We start from the raw sequence: 16,645 nt of genomic DNA, 5'->3' as shown, positions 1-16,645 counted from the left end.
ATGAACATTGAGTTGTGGTTTGGTATACAAATACACTAATTTGCTTTTATTTTAACTGGAATCAGCCTGTTTTTAATATGAAAAATAACTTTTTATATTACATTTTCTCAGTCAAATGTTTATATGCAAAGTGTAAAATCTCTGTTTAGATTGATTCGCTTAGAATCATAATCACATATGTCCTTAGAACTATATTAAACAATAAATAACTTTGAATCAGTAAAGATTATTTTCAAAGATACATCATCATCTGACAGCTTTTTAAGTGTATTCCTTGATGGTTTAGAGATTTTTCAATAAAGTTTGTGTTACATCACTGAAACAGGAAGTTTACATATTAAAATACCTTCTTTCATCTCTCCTGTAAAGTTCCTAAAATGGAGTTATGTTCCTCTGATTCTCTCTTGGATAGTGTGTCATTGGCAGAAGTAGAGGTAATTACAAGCCCTTGCTGTACATGTTGTAAATAAAATGACTTGGCAGTAATAATAATAATAATAATAATAATAATAATAATAATAATAATAATAATAATAACAGAGTAACCTCAGACTTTTTTTGTAGGTGATTCAGTTCAGAATAACGAAGTACTATGTGAAGAAAAACACACCAATAGCTGGTCACATGTTGATAAAATTTCAAAGCATCACAAAGACTGCCAAACTGATTGAAATTTTCAGAAACATAAAATTGTACACTTCACAAAATGCCTGAACATTGTATCCTATGACAAAAATATCAATGAGTCACAAATGGAATTAGTCAACTCAAGCAAATACCTTGATGTAATAATGTGAGGTGGGAAGGTAACATAGGCTCAGTCATGGGTAAAGCACAGACTATGGTTCACTGGTAGCATACTGAGAAAATACGATCAGTTTACAAAGAAGACTGCTTACAAAACATTTGTGGTGTCTTATCTCAGAATACTGCTCAAATCTGAGAGACCCATACTGAACATGACCAACGGGGGGATACTGAAATGTATACAAGGAAGGGCAATGTCAACAGTCACAGGTTGGTTTGAGCCATGGGAGAGCATCATGGAAATGCTAAAAAGATACTTGAACTAGCAGATACAAAATGGAAGCAGCGAACGGTCCATAAACAAGAATGCAACAAAGAGCAGCTTGAAACAGCAACAGCATTGTGGATAAGTGGTCATAGTGTTGGACTGCCAAGTGTGTGAACCATGTTCAAAACTTCTATGTCCTAAATTTTTTTTTTCCGCAGCATTATAAACTGTCCATCCAGTCACTAAAATGTTTGTTCTCTTTCTGTAGTCTTGGCAATTGTCATACTATACAATGGTTATAAACCATGAGTCATGTGGTAATAATACGTTACTGTCGCAAGTAAATGTGATGAATAGTGAGAGCAGGCAAGATACCAGACAGCTCACAGAAATGAAAACAACAAATACATGGTGTGGACTATTTTACAACAAAGGAATTCAAGAGTCAAGACTCCCAAAACGGAACACAACTTCAAAATTTTTAAAAACATGTTTTGATAGAGCACAGAGAAACTGTGTGATTGTGAAACTGTTGCATTCATTTGTTGCAGCTTATTGATCAACTGTTATGTTTTCATCATTTCCTTGGGAGTGATCACAGTCACAATCACATGAACACCTATATCGAACAAGCAGGCATATCTCTCTCACTCGCCAGTCATACAAGTTAGGGACATCGATAAAACATTCTTATCTTATGACACATGTACTGTCACTGACGCCATGTATGACACACCAGACATGTTTTCCAGTGGAAGATTCAGTTGACTTGTCGCCTTTTCATCAAACTTTGCAGTTTCCATTTGAAAGCCACTTCTTTTTGGCTGCTAATAGAGTAGTTGTGCAGAATCAACTGTCATTATAGGTCCCTACTTTACACCTCGCTGTTGCAAAAGGATGTTATGCCATGACACAGGCACAAATTTGAATTAAAAAAAAAAAAAATGGGGAGGGGATTTGAACACTACTCACCCACTTGGCAGTCTAACACTGTAACCGCTTAACCACAATGCCATTTCTACTCCTGCCTGCTCTACATTGCACTTTTCATTCTTGACCTGACTAACTGCAGTGGACACACAGGCACTATTGCAGTAATTTTTTTCTGGTGCTTCATATGTGAATGGAATGGAGAGAAATAGTGATACATGGCACAATGGGAAGTACCCTCTGCCACATACTTCAGAGTAGTTTGCAGAGTATGGATGTAGATACTCATACTGACTCAATAAATATATCATGAACTGTAAAATTTCTCTTTGAACACTACGTGAGGTGCTGCACTGGTTAAAAAACTACAAGAGGACTCAGCCCTCCATCTGACCATCCAGATTTAGTTTTTCTGTGGTTTCATTCAGTCTTTTTCCAAAAAGAGTGTTTGCCAGTTTCCTTCCCCATTTTTGTTCAATATGAGCTATCTCTAACAGGCTCATCACCAACTGGACTTCAGTCTTCCTTTCTGGAACCTATTTGTGCTCAGCAATTATTCCAATCAGATAAGGGTCCAGACAGAAAAACCAGTATTTCTCTCAAGGATAGGTGGCACAAGTGTCCTGTGAATTACAACCTTTGGATGTAACCACATGTCAAGTGAAATTGGATATCTATAGCCTCCATTTCAAGGTTCAAGTGCTGTTCCTTTTGATAATAATGGTCAGCAAAATAAAAATAAAAAATATTTGACTGATACCAAATTTTGTGGCCAAAATTATGTAATTTGTTAAGTAGTTAAGAGAAAAAATAATTTTTGAAAAACTGCCAACGATTATGGTCAGTATTTTACTATTTTTTAAAGTACAACACAGACAGATGTGGTAGTGAGCTAAACACAATGTCTTTCATAGTTCTATGTTTGCAGCTGTATTCATTTACACACATATGTGGAGTCAGTTTGATTAAATCTATCAGTCCTATTTTGAACATTCCTAGCAGATTACTATTGTGTTCCTGGCCAAGACCCAAACCTGGAACCTTGCCCTACATAAGCAGAGCTCTTAGTGGCTAGGTATCCAGGTATGATTCATAACCCATCCTCAAACCTTCAATTCTGCCAGTCCCTATCTCCTATTTACCAGTCTACATGGAAGAGATCCTGCATACTTTGCTGGACTAGCATTCCTGTATGTGCGTGATGAATTGGAATCATTAGACAATACGTGATAACAAGGAAGAATTAAAAGGATTTTTAACAGGCGGCTCCAGTTTTGGAAGGACATGTTACAATCACCAACTGCTGTATTTAATTATTTATTTTTTACTTATTCATCTAGCCAAGTATTGGGCAGAATACTTCCTGATAAAATTGTACTTGGATACAAGTGATGGCTTTAAAACCATCTTATGGCTAAAATTCCATGTACAGTGACCACAAAAATAAAAAAAACTGCATCTCCTGGCAACACACATTTTGAAAAATTTCTTATCTGATACAAAATTCTTCATGGTATAAAGTTGTTTCATTGGCAGGGAGTACCACAAAACCACCAGTCAGTTTGCTTCTGTTCGCCTCACTGTCAAGGAGCCTCTTAGTATTTTCTGTAGTTCTGCGTTTATAAACCAGTCTACAAATCTAAAGGTCTAGGGTTCGATACATGGTCAGTCCTAGAATTTTTGTCTGTTACTTGTCATTTCTTTCACTGATGGTCATCTTCGTTAATGTGAAAATACCAAGTTACACTGCAGTCTACATTAAATTCCACGGCCTTCAATAATCAGCGGTGACAGTCAATTCTAACATACCATCGTCAATAGGACCAAACCCAGTAAAGCACTTGTGCTGTTCAAACCAACCTTCAGGTTAATGACAGCTTTAGCATACTTATATTTGTTTCCTGCTCAGTAATACACTTTTTTAAATTTTATTCATGCAACATGCATGATATTTGCTTTTTGCTTCTGTCCTAAGCTACTAATTCAGCTTCAGAATAATCTTATGGCTACTTATTTAGGTACTTATAACAAGGTTCAGAAGAAAAATGATTAAAGCATGCGTATTCAAGTTTTTGTCATTCCTGTCCAGTCTATTTAACACTTTCATACTTTACTAGCCACGTAACATTTTGTTCAGTGTATGCATTTGTTATTTACAGAAACGTATTATTGCATTTTTCCTACTTTCAAAATTTACATTCCGACTCCCACGGGTATCTCATAACTTCATCCAATTACTCTATTGTAATACAAGTGGCATTTGTACACTTTTCAAATCTGCGTCATACTTGTTTAAGTTTCGAAATGTCGTAGCAGAAAGCCACTACAATAAGAGTGATGGCATTTTAAGTCGTGCAAGAATCCTTAAATACTAATTAGAAATAAAACCACGCACCTGGACCGAATATTAATTTTTAATAACAAACGCAGGAATTATCATTGGATTTTGTGATTTTTTTCGGTTTCCGGTGGGGTAAAAAAAACTAATTATCTACGCATCTCATTCAATGGAGCTATAATTCATGACCCATAAAACTGCAACAACAGCTTCAATGCTGTTGGGGTTCACCTGTTTCAATTTTTCTGAAGTATCAGACATTACATACAGCACACACATGTAACGAACTACTAAAGAGCGAGTAGCAGTACCGTCATTTCCAAGACAATGAATACGTTCTCTTCAGCTGCTAACGATTCCACGTTAGCAAGTCTTTCAGACAGGGTTTTTCTACAGCGCTTTAGATGATTACAGAATTTAATCATTGCCATTCAATTTAAAGTTATTCACTTGTATCGCAGGACAGAACACACGATACTTATTCACAATACATATTACTTTCTACATGTCAGAATCAAACTTCTACACGAGATAACAGCTGTTTACAAAAATTGACAACTAACTGTGCAGGGGTACCATCACAACAAATGTACTTTCACTTGGCGCCATTCTCTCTTCCCATATTGAACTGCGATTGCAGACAGTACTTCACAGTCAGAGTTGCACATCATTTTAGGCAAGACCTTGATTAGAGTTTCACTAAACGATGGATAAACGGTACAGGAATTTACCTTGAGCGTGAAATAAACTACACAGCGTAATTACACAGTGAAATGGAGAGGGGGGGGGGGGGGGGGGGAGCGCAATAACTCAGTGATTGTGTAAACATTCGATTGTTCAAGTATTATAGAAGTACTCGTCTTCTTTTCTTATCTGATACGTTTTCATCAACTCTACAGTTGGAACACACGAGCAACTTAATAAGTTTTCTCTAGCTCTCCAAAAATACAAATACTTGTTTTTAGGAAGCCGTGGGGACATGTTCCTAGGCCCCAGTAAAAATTATTACGAGAATTTACTTTTTTTCAAAGATACGGTACAGTAGTCTATTAATCTTGTGTATATGAAACCACCTTTTGCACGTCCCATGCTATGCTGAGCGTTAAAAGATTAAAGATCGTGAAATATATTGTAGCTTGAGCTTTCTTCAGAGCACAACCCATAAGAAACCATCGGAACAAAGTAAGCTGCTACCTGTCCCCTTCAATACAGCTACTCCCTACAAAGATTTTGTGGTATATTGCTAATCAGAACTACATTTTCTACGTCGTGGCATTCGCGTTTAGAATCCCTGGATTTACAAACTCAATTACGTTAGTGTAACCGGCAGCAGCTTGTACGTCAAGGTCATGGGGCCTGCAGGAGATGAAGGTTGGCGATTAGTGATGTCATAATGACATCATCGGGAAGGCTGTCGTTCACTAGAAGGTTTATATTAAGTGATCATTCTCATTTCATTTTCTTCCCATTAATAATTTCATTTTAACTAACTGTCCAGCAAGCTACTTGCTATGCTGGCGACCAATTAACCTCTCGTGACCGCAACACAGTTTCAAATCTTGATCTTGGGTCCGGGCCAAGTCAAACGCGCTAGGAAGGATCAATGACGTCAGAGGAAGTGCACTTGTAAGCTAGAAACACCGTGTTGTGTTGTGTAGAAAATATTCCTCCGTTTACATGTTGTAAATAGTTAAGGTAAATAGCAAATGCGGAATATAGCGTAGTTATGCATAGCTGAAAGCAAATACAGAAGTGACAATAGTGGTCGTGAATCCACAAGACCGAAATCTAGTGTGTTGACATCGATACATTTCATATCTGAAAGGAGAATGTAAAAAGAAGGCGTCAGAGGTCAAATCTTGAATTCCGGTGGAACAGTTGAATTATTTATCTGAAGACCTTCATGATATTGGGGAGACGCACAGCACGCAGTATTATTCCAGTCGATGACAATTACGTGTTCTTTTGAAAAGTTTTATTCCCGCTGTTTGAATTCTAGTAGCGTAATCAGTATCAGCGCAGATATTTGTGTGTAAATTACATGGACCTTTTTTCTATTCACTCTGCAGATCGTGTCTGCTTTTATTATCCAGTCATCCCGTGAGAATTATCAACATGTCATCTGTTGTTCCAGAAGTATAGGACTTGTTTGTACTTCGCTACAGGTAAGAAGGAACACAAATGTTACTGCATGTTTTGCATTTTATGAGTTGAATGCGTATGTATACAACTCCGTTCTTACGGCATGACGTTCTTGTTTCCTGTCGTAAACAAACCTTTTTGTAGACTCATTCGCCAAGAATATTTATAATACTTGTAGCATAATTGTTTGTTGCTAAATGGAAAGTAGAAGGAAACTAATTTCTGTGGTTGTTTCGCGTCTTCTGGCTTGTGACCAATAGTTTACAAAGTTAACACAAAAATTACTCTTGGTAGCATACAACAACTAATTTAGAACTTGCCCAGTACACGTAAGTTGAAACTCTGTTTATGTGTTTGAGTTGTGTAGTTACTCTAACATTAGTTGAAAAGGTAGAGATCGGTTCACAGCAGTTAGTTCAAATATATGCAAAATCATTTTCTTTGGCGTGCTGTGTAATTTTATTATTTGATTTGCAGTAATTGACACTTTGTTAGATTCTACAGCAGAAAATTTTTGTGTCATGTTTATATTACCATTGAGTTACAACTCAAAATAGTGTGTGATGCGGCTCACAGATCGCAAATTTTCCCTCCGTCATTGGTAAATAAGCAGTTCATGTATTCTGTTCCTTAGGTTTTGTGTTGGTTTCAAATTCTTCTTGAGTTGTGTATGATACAAGTAATGTAATGGATACAGGTTCTGGATACCATTTTCTTAAGATTTTTAACCAATTTCTTTCCTGCAAATTTTTGAAGCTATGTCAGTTATACTAATGTTTGCTCTGACATAATATGAAGTGGAAATAATTTTGACAGTAGATGGATATTACAGTAGGTGGCGTTGCACTCTGCTGTGTAATTTTTGTCAAGTGTTGGTGGTCTGTGACTTCCTGGTTTTTCGACCTACATCACATATACTTATGAAGGATTGCAGCTTTTATTATGTCTTTGCCCTTGTAATTATAACACCTATAAATATATATTCTTTGTCTGCAACTTTTATGAATTGTAGTGTCTTGTGGCTGATATAGTCTTCATAAATACTGTAGATGCATGGTTTTATATTTTCTGTTAGAGCCTCAGAGGTTGTAGAAGAAATTGCTGACACTTGGGATGGAACACTTCTTTTCTTTTTTTTATATTAGTTCCTTCAGCCTGATCACTATATACAAGCATGGATCGTATCATTTGAAATTCCAACCTTATTTATTTTCATTTTATCTGCTTCCACAATTTTCACTTCTCCATTTATCGGTTTGTGACTTTATTTTCAAAGGAGTTGCAGCCTTCTACTTATCATATTCTGTAATACAGGTTCTCAACTGACTCAAGCTTCATGCTTGTCACCATTTGCATGATGATTACACCCGCCATGATAGTCGTCTTTGGGCCTTTGCCATTTGGAAATTGTGAAGACCCATCACAACAAAGTGGAACTGGACCAAACATTTTCACATCACTGTCTTTGAAGAGCCAGACATTTGGGTGGTATAGCAGCTTTGTGACCTAAAGTTGTGTAGTAGAAAAGATGATAAGGAGTACTTTGTTGTTTCTTTCTTAGCCTGGTACAAATATAACTATGAAGAGAGAAGAAGGAAACGACTTCTCTTAGCATTAATATCTCTGTACTGTTTGTTGTTAAAAAAAATTTAAAAAAAGCACCATAAAAGATGTCAGCAACAGTTTGTAAAGTATTAGAGCTAACATTCTTTTTTTAGAAGTTGTTGTTAAAAAGTGATTAGGTGCAACTACATTTGATGTGTTACTGATATTTGATAATAGTCAGTTGATTGAATCAAAATTTTCCAGTTAAGTTACCATTTCAAGTGTGAATAGCTTTTATTACTGATTTGCATGAAAACACTCTGATCTGGCGGCAATCTGCACTGTGCAGAAGGTATTTCAAAGCACTTTGTATGCATAATGTTTTTGTGTTATATCACTGTTCTGGATTGATGTCATGCCTTAATATTTGCAAATCTGGAGCTACTTTAACATTCCAAAGGAACTCAGGAGAAACATCACAAAGAATTTTGTACCTTTGCTGTTGTAGTGCTGTGTTGTTAACAGTGAATAGTTGTCACACATTGCAAAATATTGGTTACCTGGTTATTTCAGAAGGTAGTTGTTACTCCATGATTTTATTTTCGAAATTTTATAAAAATTAAATACTTCATTGCTGTCAAGAACATCACAGGATTTCTGAATGATGCTTCTCTGAGTGTTGATCTACCTTAACTGACTTTTGAACTGCCATTCCATTTGAACAGAACAATTGGTTCAGTTGGAGTTTATGCATAATGCATTGCTTTTTGCGAAAGCCATCAATCTTCTCTATTATTTGTCATTACCCTGTTGGAATATCCAGACTTATTTCTAAAATATTAACATTACAATATGTAATGTTGACAGATCACATAATTTTCAAACCTGAAATTATTATGTTTGGATCATTATCACAGGGATGTAGTGAAGTTTGTAATACTACTGTTCAGCTCTGACCAGTTGCATCACCCTCACATTCTCTTTGAAATGAAGGTTGTGCCAGCGTGCGCACCTGTGGCTTAGCCTGAGGTCTACATTAGGTTGGAATACGATAGTTTGATTATGAGTTGCTGAAACCAGTGCATGTACTATAACATCGAGGTATTTTCGGAAAATGGATGTTTTGCAATGATTGGGCAATAGCTTAGTCTAAAGGTTTAAGTTAGGTTAGGTCATTGCTCAGTTGTGAGTTGACAAAGCCACAAAATGTGTTGTGACAATCTTTTTTATATGCTTGTGCATACTATGGTTGTAGTTACATTCCCAGTGAGAAACCCATATTTTCCCTTTAGCTGTAGTCTGACATTTTCAAATTTTTAATATGTTGCCCAAAACCCTCATATTTCTGTGGGTCCTGATACTTTGATAATCATATTATACAATACTTCCCTATTCTTACTTATTCTGTTATGGTGTTTGCTTGGTTTTCATTGTTAAAATTGCGATGTAGAATTTTTTTGTTTCTCCCCAATCAAGAACGAAGTGAAACTGTCGAAGGTGTTCATCGTTATAAATATCTTCATTTTGCCTACTGCAGTTTGTATCAATCCATTTCCTTTGGTTAGAGATATGTTTTGTGTGCTACGTTTTGTATGTATCACCTCTGTCATCATTCATCTATGTTTTGTACCTTGTTTAGCCAAACAGAAAGATTGATGGTAATGGGGAGATGTTTCAGCAAAATATACAGTCTTCTATAATATTTATACAGTGTCTCAACGGGTTTCTCTTAGGTGTCTTCACCACATAAATTCTGTGGCTCGAACGTGATTGGATATTACAGTAGACAACAACTTGCCAAGGCATGCAAATTAAAATATGTATAAGTAACTTACATGCTTTGTGAATGTTTTATTAACCTTCTGTGCTATAATAGTTAAAGGGACTGAATTAACTTACTAACCTGTGTTGATTGCTCATTGATATGTATGTCTTTGTTCCTGTGTTGTATATGAAACTGAAAACAGCTGTTTTGTATCATGAAACTGAAATTCATTATTAAGTACAGTAAATGCTAAATAATGTGAGGGTGCTTCGGAACATTTCTGCACTCTCATTTCTATGAAATTTATTTATATTATTTATTTTTGTAACCTTCAGAAGCAAGTTGCTTTTCTTTTCATAAAATGCTGGTGGATGAAAGTACATTTTTAGAAGATCACTGTTTGCTTTAGAAAAGAAGCCTGTTGATTTGGGTATTACTCCTGATGCTCTGATTGTCGTAGGAAAATCTGCCTTGTGTACCTTCTTTCAGCAGAGCAAACAAGTTAAAGTCAGGGATCACCAATAACACTTAATGTTTAATATTAATTCAAAATCATCAATATGTATTAAAATCATTATGAGGTTCTTATGAAATACGTAAAATTTTCCACCAAAGTGCAACTACAGATGAAAAAATTTGACCTAAAATAGCATTTGTATCATTCCTTATTTGACAAAAAAATATAGCTATTTTTATGAAATGAATCTCCAAAATTACTTAGACTAACACAGTTGACAAACCATATTAGAAGTATTTTGAAAGGCATACATTAAAATTAGTCCCTTGGAGCAGACTACATTCTCAAAGAATTATTAAAATCATTGAGAGACTCAACCATGACAAAACTGTTCCACTTTGTGTGCTAGAAAAGCAAGTGCTGATAAGTATAAATATTATTGAACTGTCAGTTTGATAATTTGTGGTTGAAGATTTATGAAATCAGTTATTTACAAAATAAAAATGATAGAAGCCAACCTCGGTGAAGATCAGTTTGGGTTCTGGAGAAATCAAGGAACATGGAAGGCCCTGTGTCTTGTCTTAGAAGATTGACCGAAGTACTGCAAACCTAAAATTACAGTATTTCTATATTTAGAGAATGCTCGTACAATGTTGACTTGAATACAAACTGTAAAATTCTGAACATAACAGGATAAAATACAGGGAACAAAAATTATCTGCAACTTGCACAGAAATCAGATTGCAGGTACAAGAGTCCAATGACATGAAAGGGAAGTAGTGACTGAGAAGGGTTGTAATGAAGACTAAATATAATTCAGTCTGTACACGAGCAACCAGTGGAGAAGTCAAGGAGAAGTTTTGTAGGGTGACTAAAGTCCAGGGAGGAGGAGGAAAAACAAAAAAAGGAAAAACTTTTGAGGTTTGCTGATAACATTGTAATTCTCTGAGACAGAGGAAAACTTAGAAGAGCAGTTGAACAAAATGGATAGTGTCTTGAAAAGAGGGGGCAAGACGACTATCAACAAAACTAAAATGAAAGTAATGAAATTTCATTGAATTAAATCAACTGATCTGATAGAATTGGATTAGGAAATGACACACTAAAAATAGATGAGTTGATGATCTTTGTTATAACTGATGATGGACACAGTAGGGAGGATATAAAATGCAGTGTGGCAGTAAAAAGAAAAGTGTTTCTGAAAAAAAAAGAGGAATTTGTTAACATGTAACATAAATTTAAGTGTGAGGAAGTCTTTTCCGAAGAGATTTGTTTGGAAACGTAGCCTTTGCAGAAGGTGTGTATGTGCTCTGATGGAAGATGTTGGATTCGGATGAGTCAAAAGCCTCTCATTGACAGTAGAATCTCTGCATTACTCTCCATCAGTTCATATTATTAGCTCAGATGAAAATCTGGTGGGCACTGATAGGTGGGCGTCAACCCATGGACGTCAGCAGCAAAGTGTTGTCACGAAGACAACTGCAGCTTGCGTGCCCCATGCAGCTCGGGCATGGAACAATCTTGTATGGTAAACATTTCTGCCACATGGCTTAGTTAAATCATGAGCTAATGTGACAGCCCGGCATGGCCATGCCAAGAACAGGCCAGGTGGGAAGTGTTCCGCAGTAATGGGAGCATGAACGTCTGGGAGTGAACCCCTTCTGGCGATGGTGGGTGTTTGACACTCACCTGATCAGTGTTGTGGGTGGATCTCTTGCAGCAATCTCTCAAAGCAAGCACACGCTGTGATGGACACCAATTCTGACTAATCAATTCGATGGCCTACCTTGCTGGACAGCTGGTATTTGTGCGTGCCAAAGCAGGTTTGGTGCGGTGTTGCTGATGCAGGTGTCTTGTATGATGCATGCCAAAGTGTCCCTGGTTTTAGTGACTAGCCAGGCACTGACCAGTAGGTGGGCGGTCGCGATAGCATAATGCTGTGCCTGTGTATTGTGTCAAGTGACATTTTTATGGCATCATGCACTCTTTCCTAGGCTTGTACTGTTTGACCTTGTACGTAAGTGCAACATATATGCTAAGCTGTTGAGAGAAGAAGAGAATAAAAGCTTTCGAAATGTGATGCTAACAGAATATTGAAAATATGCATGTAGATCGAATAACTAATGAGGTGGTACTGAATCGAATTGGGGGGAAAACAGAAATTTGTGGCACAGCTTGACCAAAAGAAGGTTTGAATGAATGATTGGGCACATTCTGAGGCATCAGGGAATGGTAGTTCGGTAATAGAAGTGAGTGTGTTGGGGGAGGGGGGGTTAAAAATAGTTGTGCAAAACCAAAACTCGAATACATTAACCAGGTTCGAATGAATGTTGGTTGCAGCAGTTACACTGAGATGAAGAGGCTTGCACAGAATAGAGTAGCATAGAGCACTGCATCAAATCAGTCATTGGACTGAAACCCAGAACAGCAATGTCACATGCCAGAATTGCAACAACCATGAAATCCTAAATACTTTTACAATGTTGAGACTACACCTGGTCCTTAAGTGTAACTTATTTAGTTCATAGCTGGAGCGCATCAGAAGTGTGACTGGGGCTTGATGCTTTGAGGTTCCTTCATGAGTGTCCTTACTGGATTCGAGGCTCACATGAGTTCTTAAGTTCTTCCAATTGCACATGAGAAATTAGATGCTAAGCAAGACATCAGTAGTTTTTTACCTTTTTCAAATGATAGCGTAGTTTCAAGTTGTGAATTATGGCATGCTCAGATACTAAAGTCACACTTTTTACACCAGTGTGAACTGACATGATATGGGGTATCACATGCTAATATCTTCCAGAGGTGAAACCACCACTGGTAAAATTAATACAACAATTCGTACCAAGAATTGCCTCTTTCAGGGTGTAAACAAAAGTGTGAGAATCAACATTGCTGTTCGATATTATGACTCCATTTGAAAGTTTCATCTTTTCTGTTAAATGTGCCATCATATTGTAACTTTCTCTCCAGTATACTGTAATTGGTGCTGACATAACTTAGAAAATGTGAACTTCCCTTCTACTATGACTTCTTAAGACGGCATTCGTAGTGCAGATCTCAGCCACAAAGTTCTCCGTCTATTCAGTAAATTATAATGTTGCTCTCAAACTTGTGACCACTTTTATTTCAGTCAGATAGTGGAAGGAAACTGTTTATTGTTATGTATTTGTGATTGTCATCAGTGTCATATAGTGGAGGCAATTGTAATCAATTCTGACACTCAAAACTGCAACTTCAAGTTTTCATTTATCTTGGACAGGGCAAAGGCTGCTTCTTTAAATTCTGATATAATGTGAATGGGTGTTCCAAATGTTCTGCATCCCTTAAAGTAATTCACCTACGTCTTCTTCTATGCACTAAGAGTCACTGGTCGTTGTGTAGCACAGGATAGTGTACCAGGTTTATTCCCTCCTACCCATTCCAGTTTCTGATATTAACATGATTGTCATTACATGAAATGAGATGCCTGGTGAAGAAAGTACACGTTCCATGACTTGTTTTGCAATGCGAGGCTTCAGAATCTTATGAGTAAGGCTCTGTGCAATGTGTGTTTCTCTTGTAGCATCTCACACTGCCATATTTTGAGCATTTCTGTGAAAATCATGCTGACTAAGCAAACCCACAATGAAACATGTAGTTCTTGTCTGAATCATCTCCTCCTCGTCTGTTAATCCTGCAGGGTAAAACAGGCAAACTGTGCTTATATTTACATTTACGCATGTCCTATTTTATGGAAGTGGAAACTGCCTACATACCAAGTGTATGTATTGAAAGTATATCACTAGTACATTTTTGCACTAGCAATTCTCGTTAGTACCTATAATGTCTTCCTCAGCTATGTACATAATATCATGACAAGTTATTAATTATTACTTACCATGACAAGTTACTCATTTCAGGAAGGCATTGAATACAATTTGTTATCTAATGAACAAAATAAGGGCACATGGAATATCAGATCTACTGTGTGACTGGATTGAAGAGTTTCTAGCGGACAGAATACAGTATGTCATTTTGAATGAAGAGATGTCTTCAGAAGTAAAAGTAACTTCGGATGTGCCCCAAGAGATTGTTATAGGACCATTACTTTTCACAATATATGTAAATGACATAGTAGATGATGTCAGAAATTCTGTGACTCTTTTCATGAATGACTCTGTTGTAGACAGAGAAGTAGCAGTGCTGGAAAATTGTAGAGAAATACTGGAGGAGCTACAGAGGATCCACACTTGGTGCAGGGAGTGGCAATTGACTCTCAGCATAAACAAGTGTAATATAATGTGTGTACATAGAGAGAAATATCCTTTACCAGTTGATTACACAAGTGCAGAACAATCACTAAAAGCGGTCTTCCAAGTGTCACATAGATTCTCAGCCAACTCGAGATGTTCTGCATCATGATGTGGATTATTGTTATATTGCTGAAAACATACCTTCCTAGAAGAGTCAGCCAATGTATTGCTTCTTCCTCTTACGTATATTTCATGAAGAGACCTTGAAGATAAAATTAGGTACATTCAAGCCCTCACAGAGGCTTACCAGCAATCGTTCTTCCTGCAAACCATACATGACTGGAACAGGAAAAGGTAGTAGTGATACTGGTACATAAATTACCCTGCACCACACACCGAAAGGTGCCTTGAAGAGTGTAGATGTAACTATATTATGAAAAGGATAGTTTCTACTCACTGTATAGCAGAGATTCTGAGTCGCAGATAGGTACAACAAAAATACTCTCACAAAATGGGGTTTCGGCCAACAAAGCCTTTGTCAGAAAAACACACACACACACACACACACACACACACACACACACACACACACACACACAAATAAACCATAGTCTCTGGCAGCTGAAGTAGCTGTGATTTTGTGCGTGCATGCGTGTGTGTGTGCAGCCTATTTTAAACAAAGGCTTCCTAGGCCGAAAGCTTATTTTGTGACAGTCTTTTTGTTGTGCCTGTGTGTGGCGCAGGAGCTCCACTATATGGTGAGTAGCAACTATCCTTTTCATAATATTGTTACGTTCCATCCTGGATTTTCCATAGAGTATAGATGTAGATGTACAGGGCTACTTAGAAGATTTTACTGCATAACCAAATATGGCGCTGAAGTTCTTGAGGCACTGGTCTCCATTTGTAGAAGCTTGGTGTATATATGCAGACTGAAGTGACGAATGAAAATTTGCACCAAGCTGGGGCAAATTTTCATTTGTTACTTCAGTCTGCGTATATACATCATAGGTGTTTGAGGCTTGAAAAGGTCTCTGGAACAAGATGGTTTTGTTTGAAGAGACACATGTGATTTATACCATTTTCCAGTTATTTTAGGTTGAGGTAACAGTTGTTTCTCTGAACCTAATAAACATGTAAATGGTGCCTCTAAGAGTGCCATGGTCTATTTTCAGTCTTGTCTTGTCGTCGTCCTTTTGCATTGTTGTTGATAATTTTCAACCCTAATCTTCCTTCAGTTATTTTTTTTTTTTTGTCCTATTTCATTCCCACTTCCTCCTCCCCCCCCCCCCCCTACCCCCTACCCCTCCCCAATGAGCTTTCCTTCAATAAATAAAATCTAAAAACTATTGGAAATATCTTCTTAACAGGAAATTTTACGGAGTTCAGGATTAAAGTATGCAATTATTTAAGCATCCCTAAAATAAAATTTTAAAGATCATGAATACAAAACAGGCTGTATTTCACAAGAGCTGATTGTATAATGAAGAATTGGTATGTCATTAAAAATGTGAATCAATAAAAATTTACTTTATGGTACCAATGTATATAAAGCAACATTTTATTGTAAAATTTTATGGTTGTAGAATTGGCAAGCATGCATAATACATGTACAGGCATTTGATGTCTCTACCTTGTGTTTTAATTTTGCTAAACAGTCATTACTAACAGGAAATGTGGAATAGTCAAGCTTTCTAGTTATTAAGTCAAATAAAGTTATGTTTTCAGATTTTAATTATATATGATATGAGTGATATGTATTAGAGGAATATCATAAAGTCTTGTCAGAATTTCCCTGAAAGTAAGGAAAATACTGCATAAACTCCTGAGGATGAGAAAGTATTTTGGAAACAGATGAGACTGACATAAGATCATAGAACTGCTTCACCTCTGTATGGAACTTGCTACTTTAGAGCATTAAAATGTGGCAACACATGGACATTTGTAATGAAAATTTGACAAGAAGTAGAATGTAATAAAGAAAGTACAAGACTACCTTGGTTAGAAGATCTTTTAGCTTGAGTAATTTGAGACAGAATTTTTTATATACTTTATCGCAGCAATTATTTTCAATTGTTGATTTAGGCTTTAAGATGTGAAACCATCTGATGTTTTTATTCATCATCCAGCCCTCAGTAAAGTGTGCATGGTGCAGCCACAAAGTTAAAACCACCTACAAAACAAGCAATTATCTCATTTTACAGTTACAAAATCCTGTCAC

At 36.7% G+C, this 16,645-nt stretch overlaps 2 protein-coding genes across 8 annotated transcripts in view; one reads left to right on the top strand and one right to left on the bottom strand.

Moving 5' to 3' along the window:
• The window catches only part of LOC126190949 (peptidyl-alpha-hydroxyglycine alpha-amidating lyase 1), a 91,125-nt gene extending 86,218 nt beyond the window's left edge, over positions 1 to 4,907 (bottom strand). For 2 of the 3 annotated variants that reach the window (XM_049931594.1, XM_049931595.1), the window contains exon 1: positions 4,847 to 4,907. In XM_049931594.1, coding sequence (XP_049787551.1) covers positions 4,847 to 4,892 — 46 coding nt within the window. In that variant the 5' untranslated portion in view covers positions 4,893 to 4,907. The other variant, XM_049931596.1, reaches the window with a different exon arrangement.
• A 785-nt stretch (positions 4,908 to 5,692) lies between these two features.
• Positions 5,693 to 16,645, top strand: part of LOC126190951 (myocyte-specific enhancer factor 2) — an 898,544-nt gene continuing 887,591 nt past the window's right edge. For 3 of the 5 annotated variants that reach the window (XM_049931603.1, XM_049931606.1, XM_049931605.1), the window contains exons 1-2: positions 5,852 to 5,978; positions 6,353 to 6,448. The gene's annotated coding sequence lies outside the window, so the exon portion shown is untranslated. Of the gene's footprint in view, positions 5,712 to 5,850; positions 5,979 to 6,352; positions 6,449 to 16,645 lie in introns of those variants that run through there. The other 2 variants (XM_049931604.1, XM_049931612.1) reach the window with 2 other exon arrangements.

This window comes from Schistocerca cancellata, chromosome 6 (genome assembly GCF_023864275.1).
Source record: "Schistocerca cancellata isolate TAMUIC-IGC-003103 chromosome 6, iqSchCanc2.1, whole genome shotgun sequence".
Lineage (NCBI taxonomy): Eukaryota > Metazoa > Arthropoda > Insecta > Orthoptera > Acrididae > Schistocerca > Schistocerca cancellata.
The sequence above is the reverse complement of the archived record's forward strand: the minus strand, read 5'-3'. Positions and strand labels throughout refer to the sequence as shown.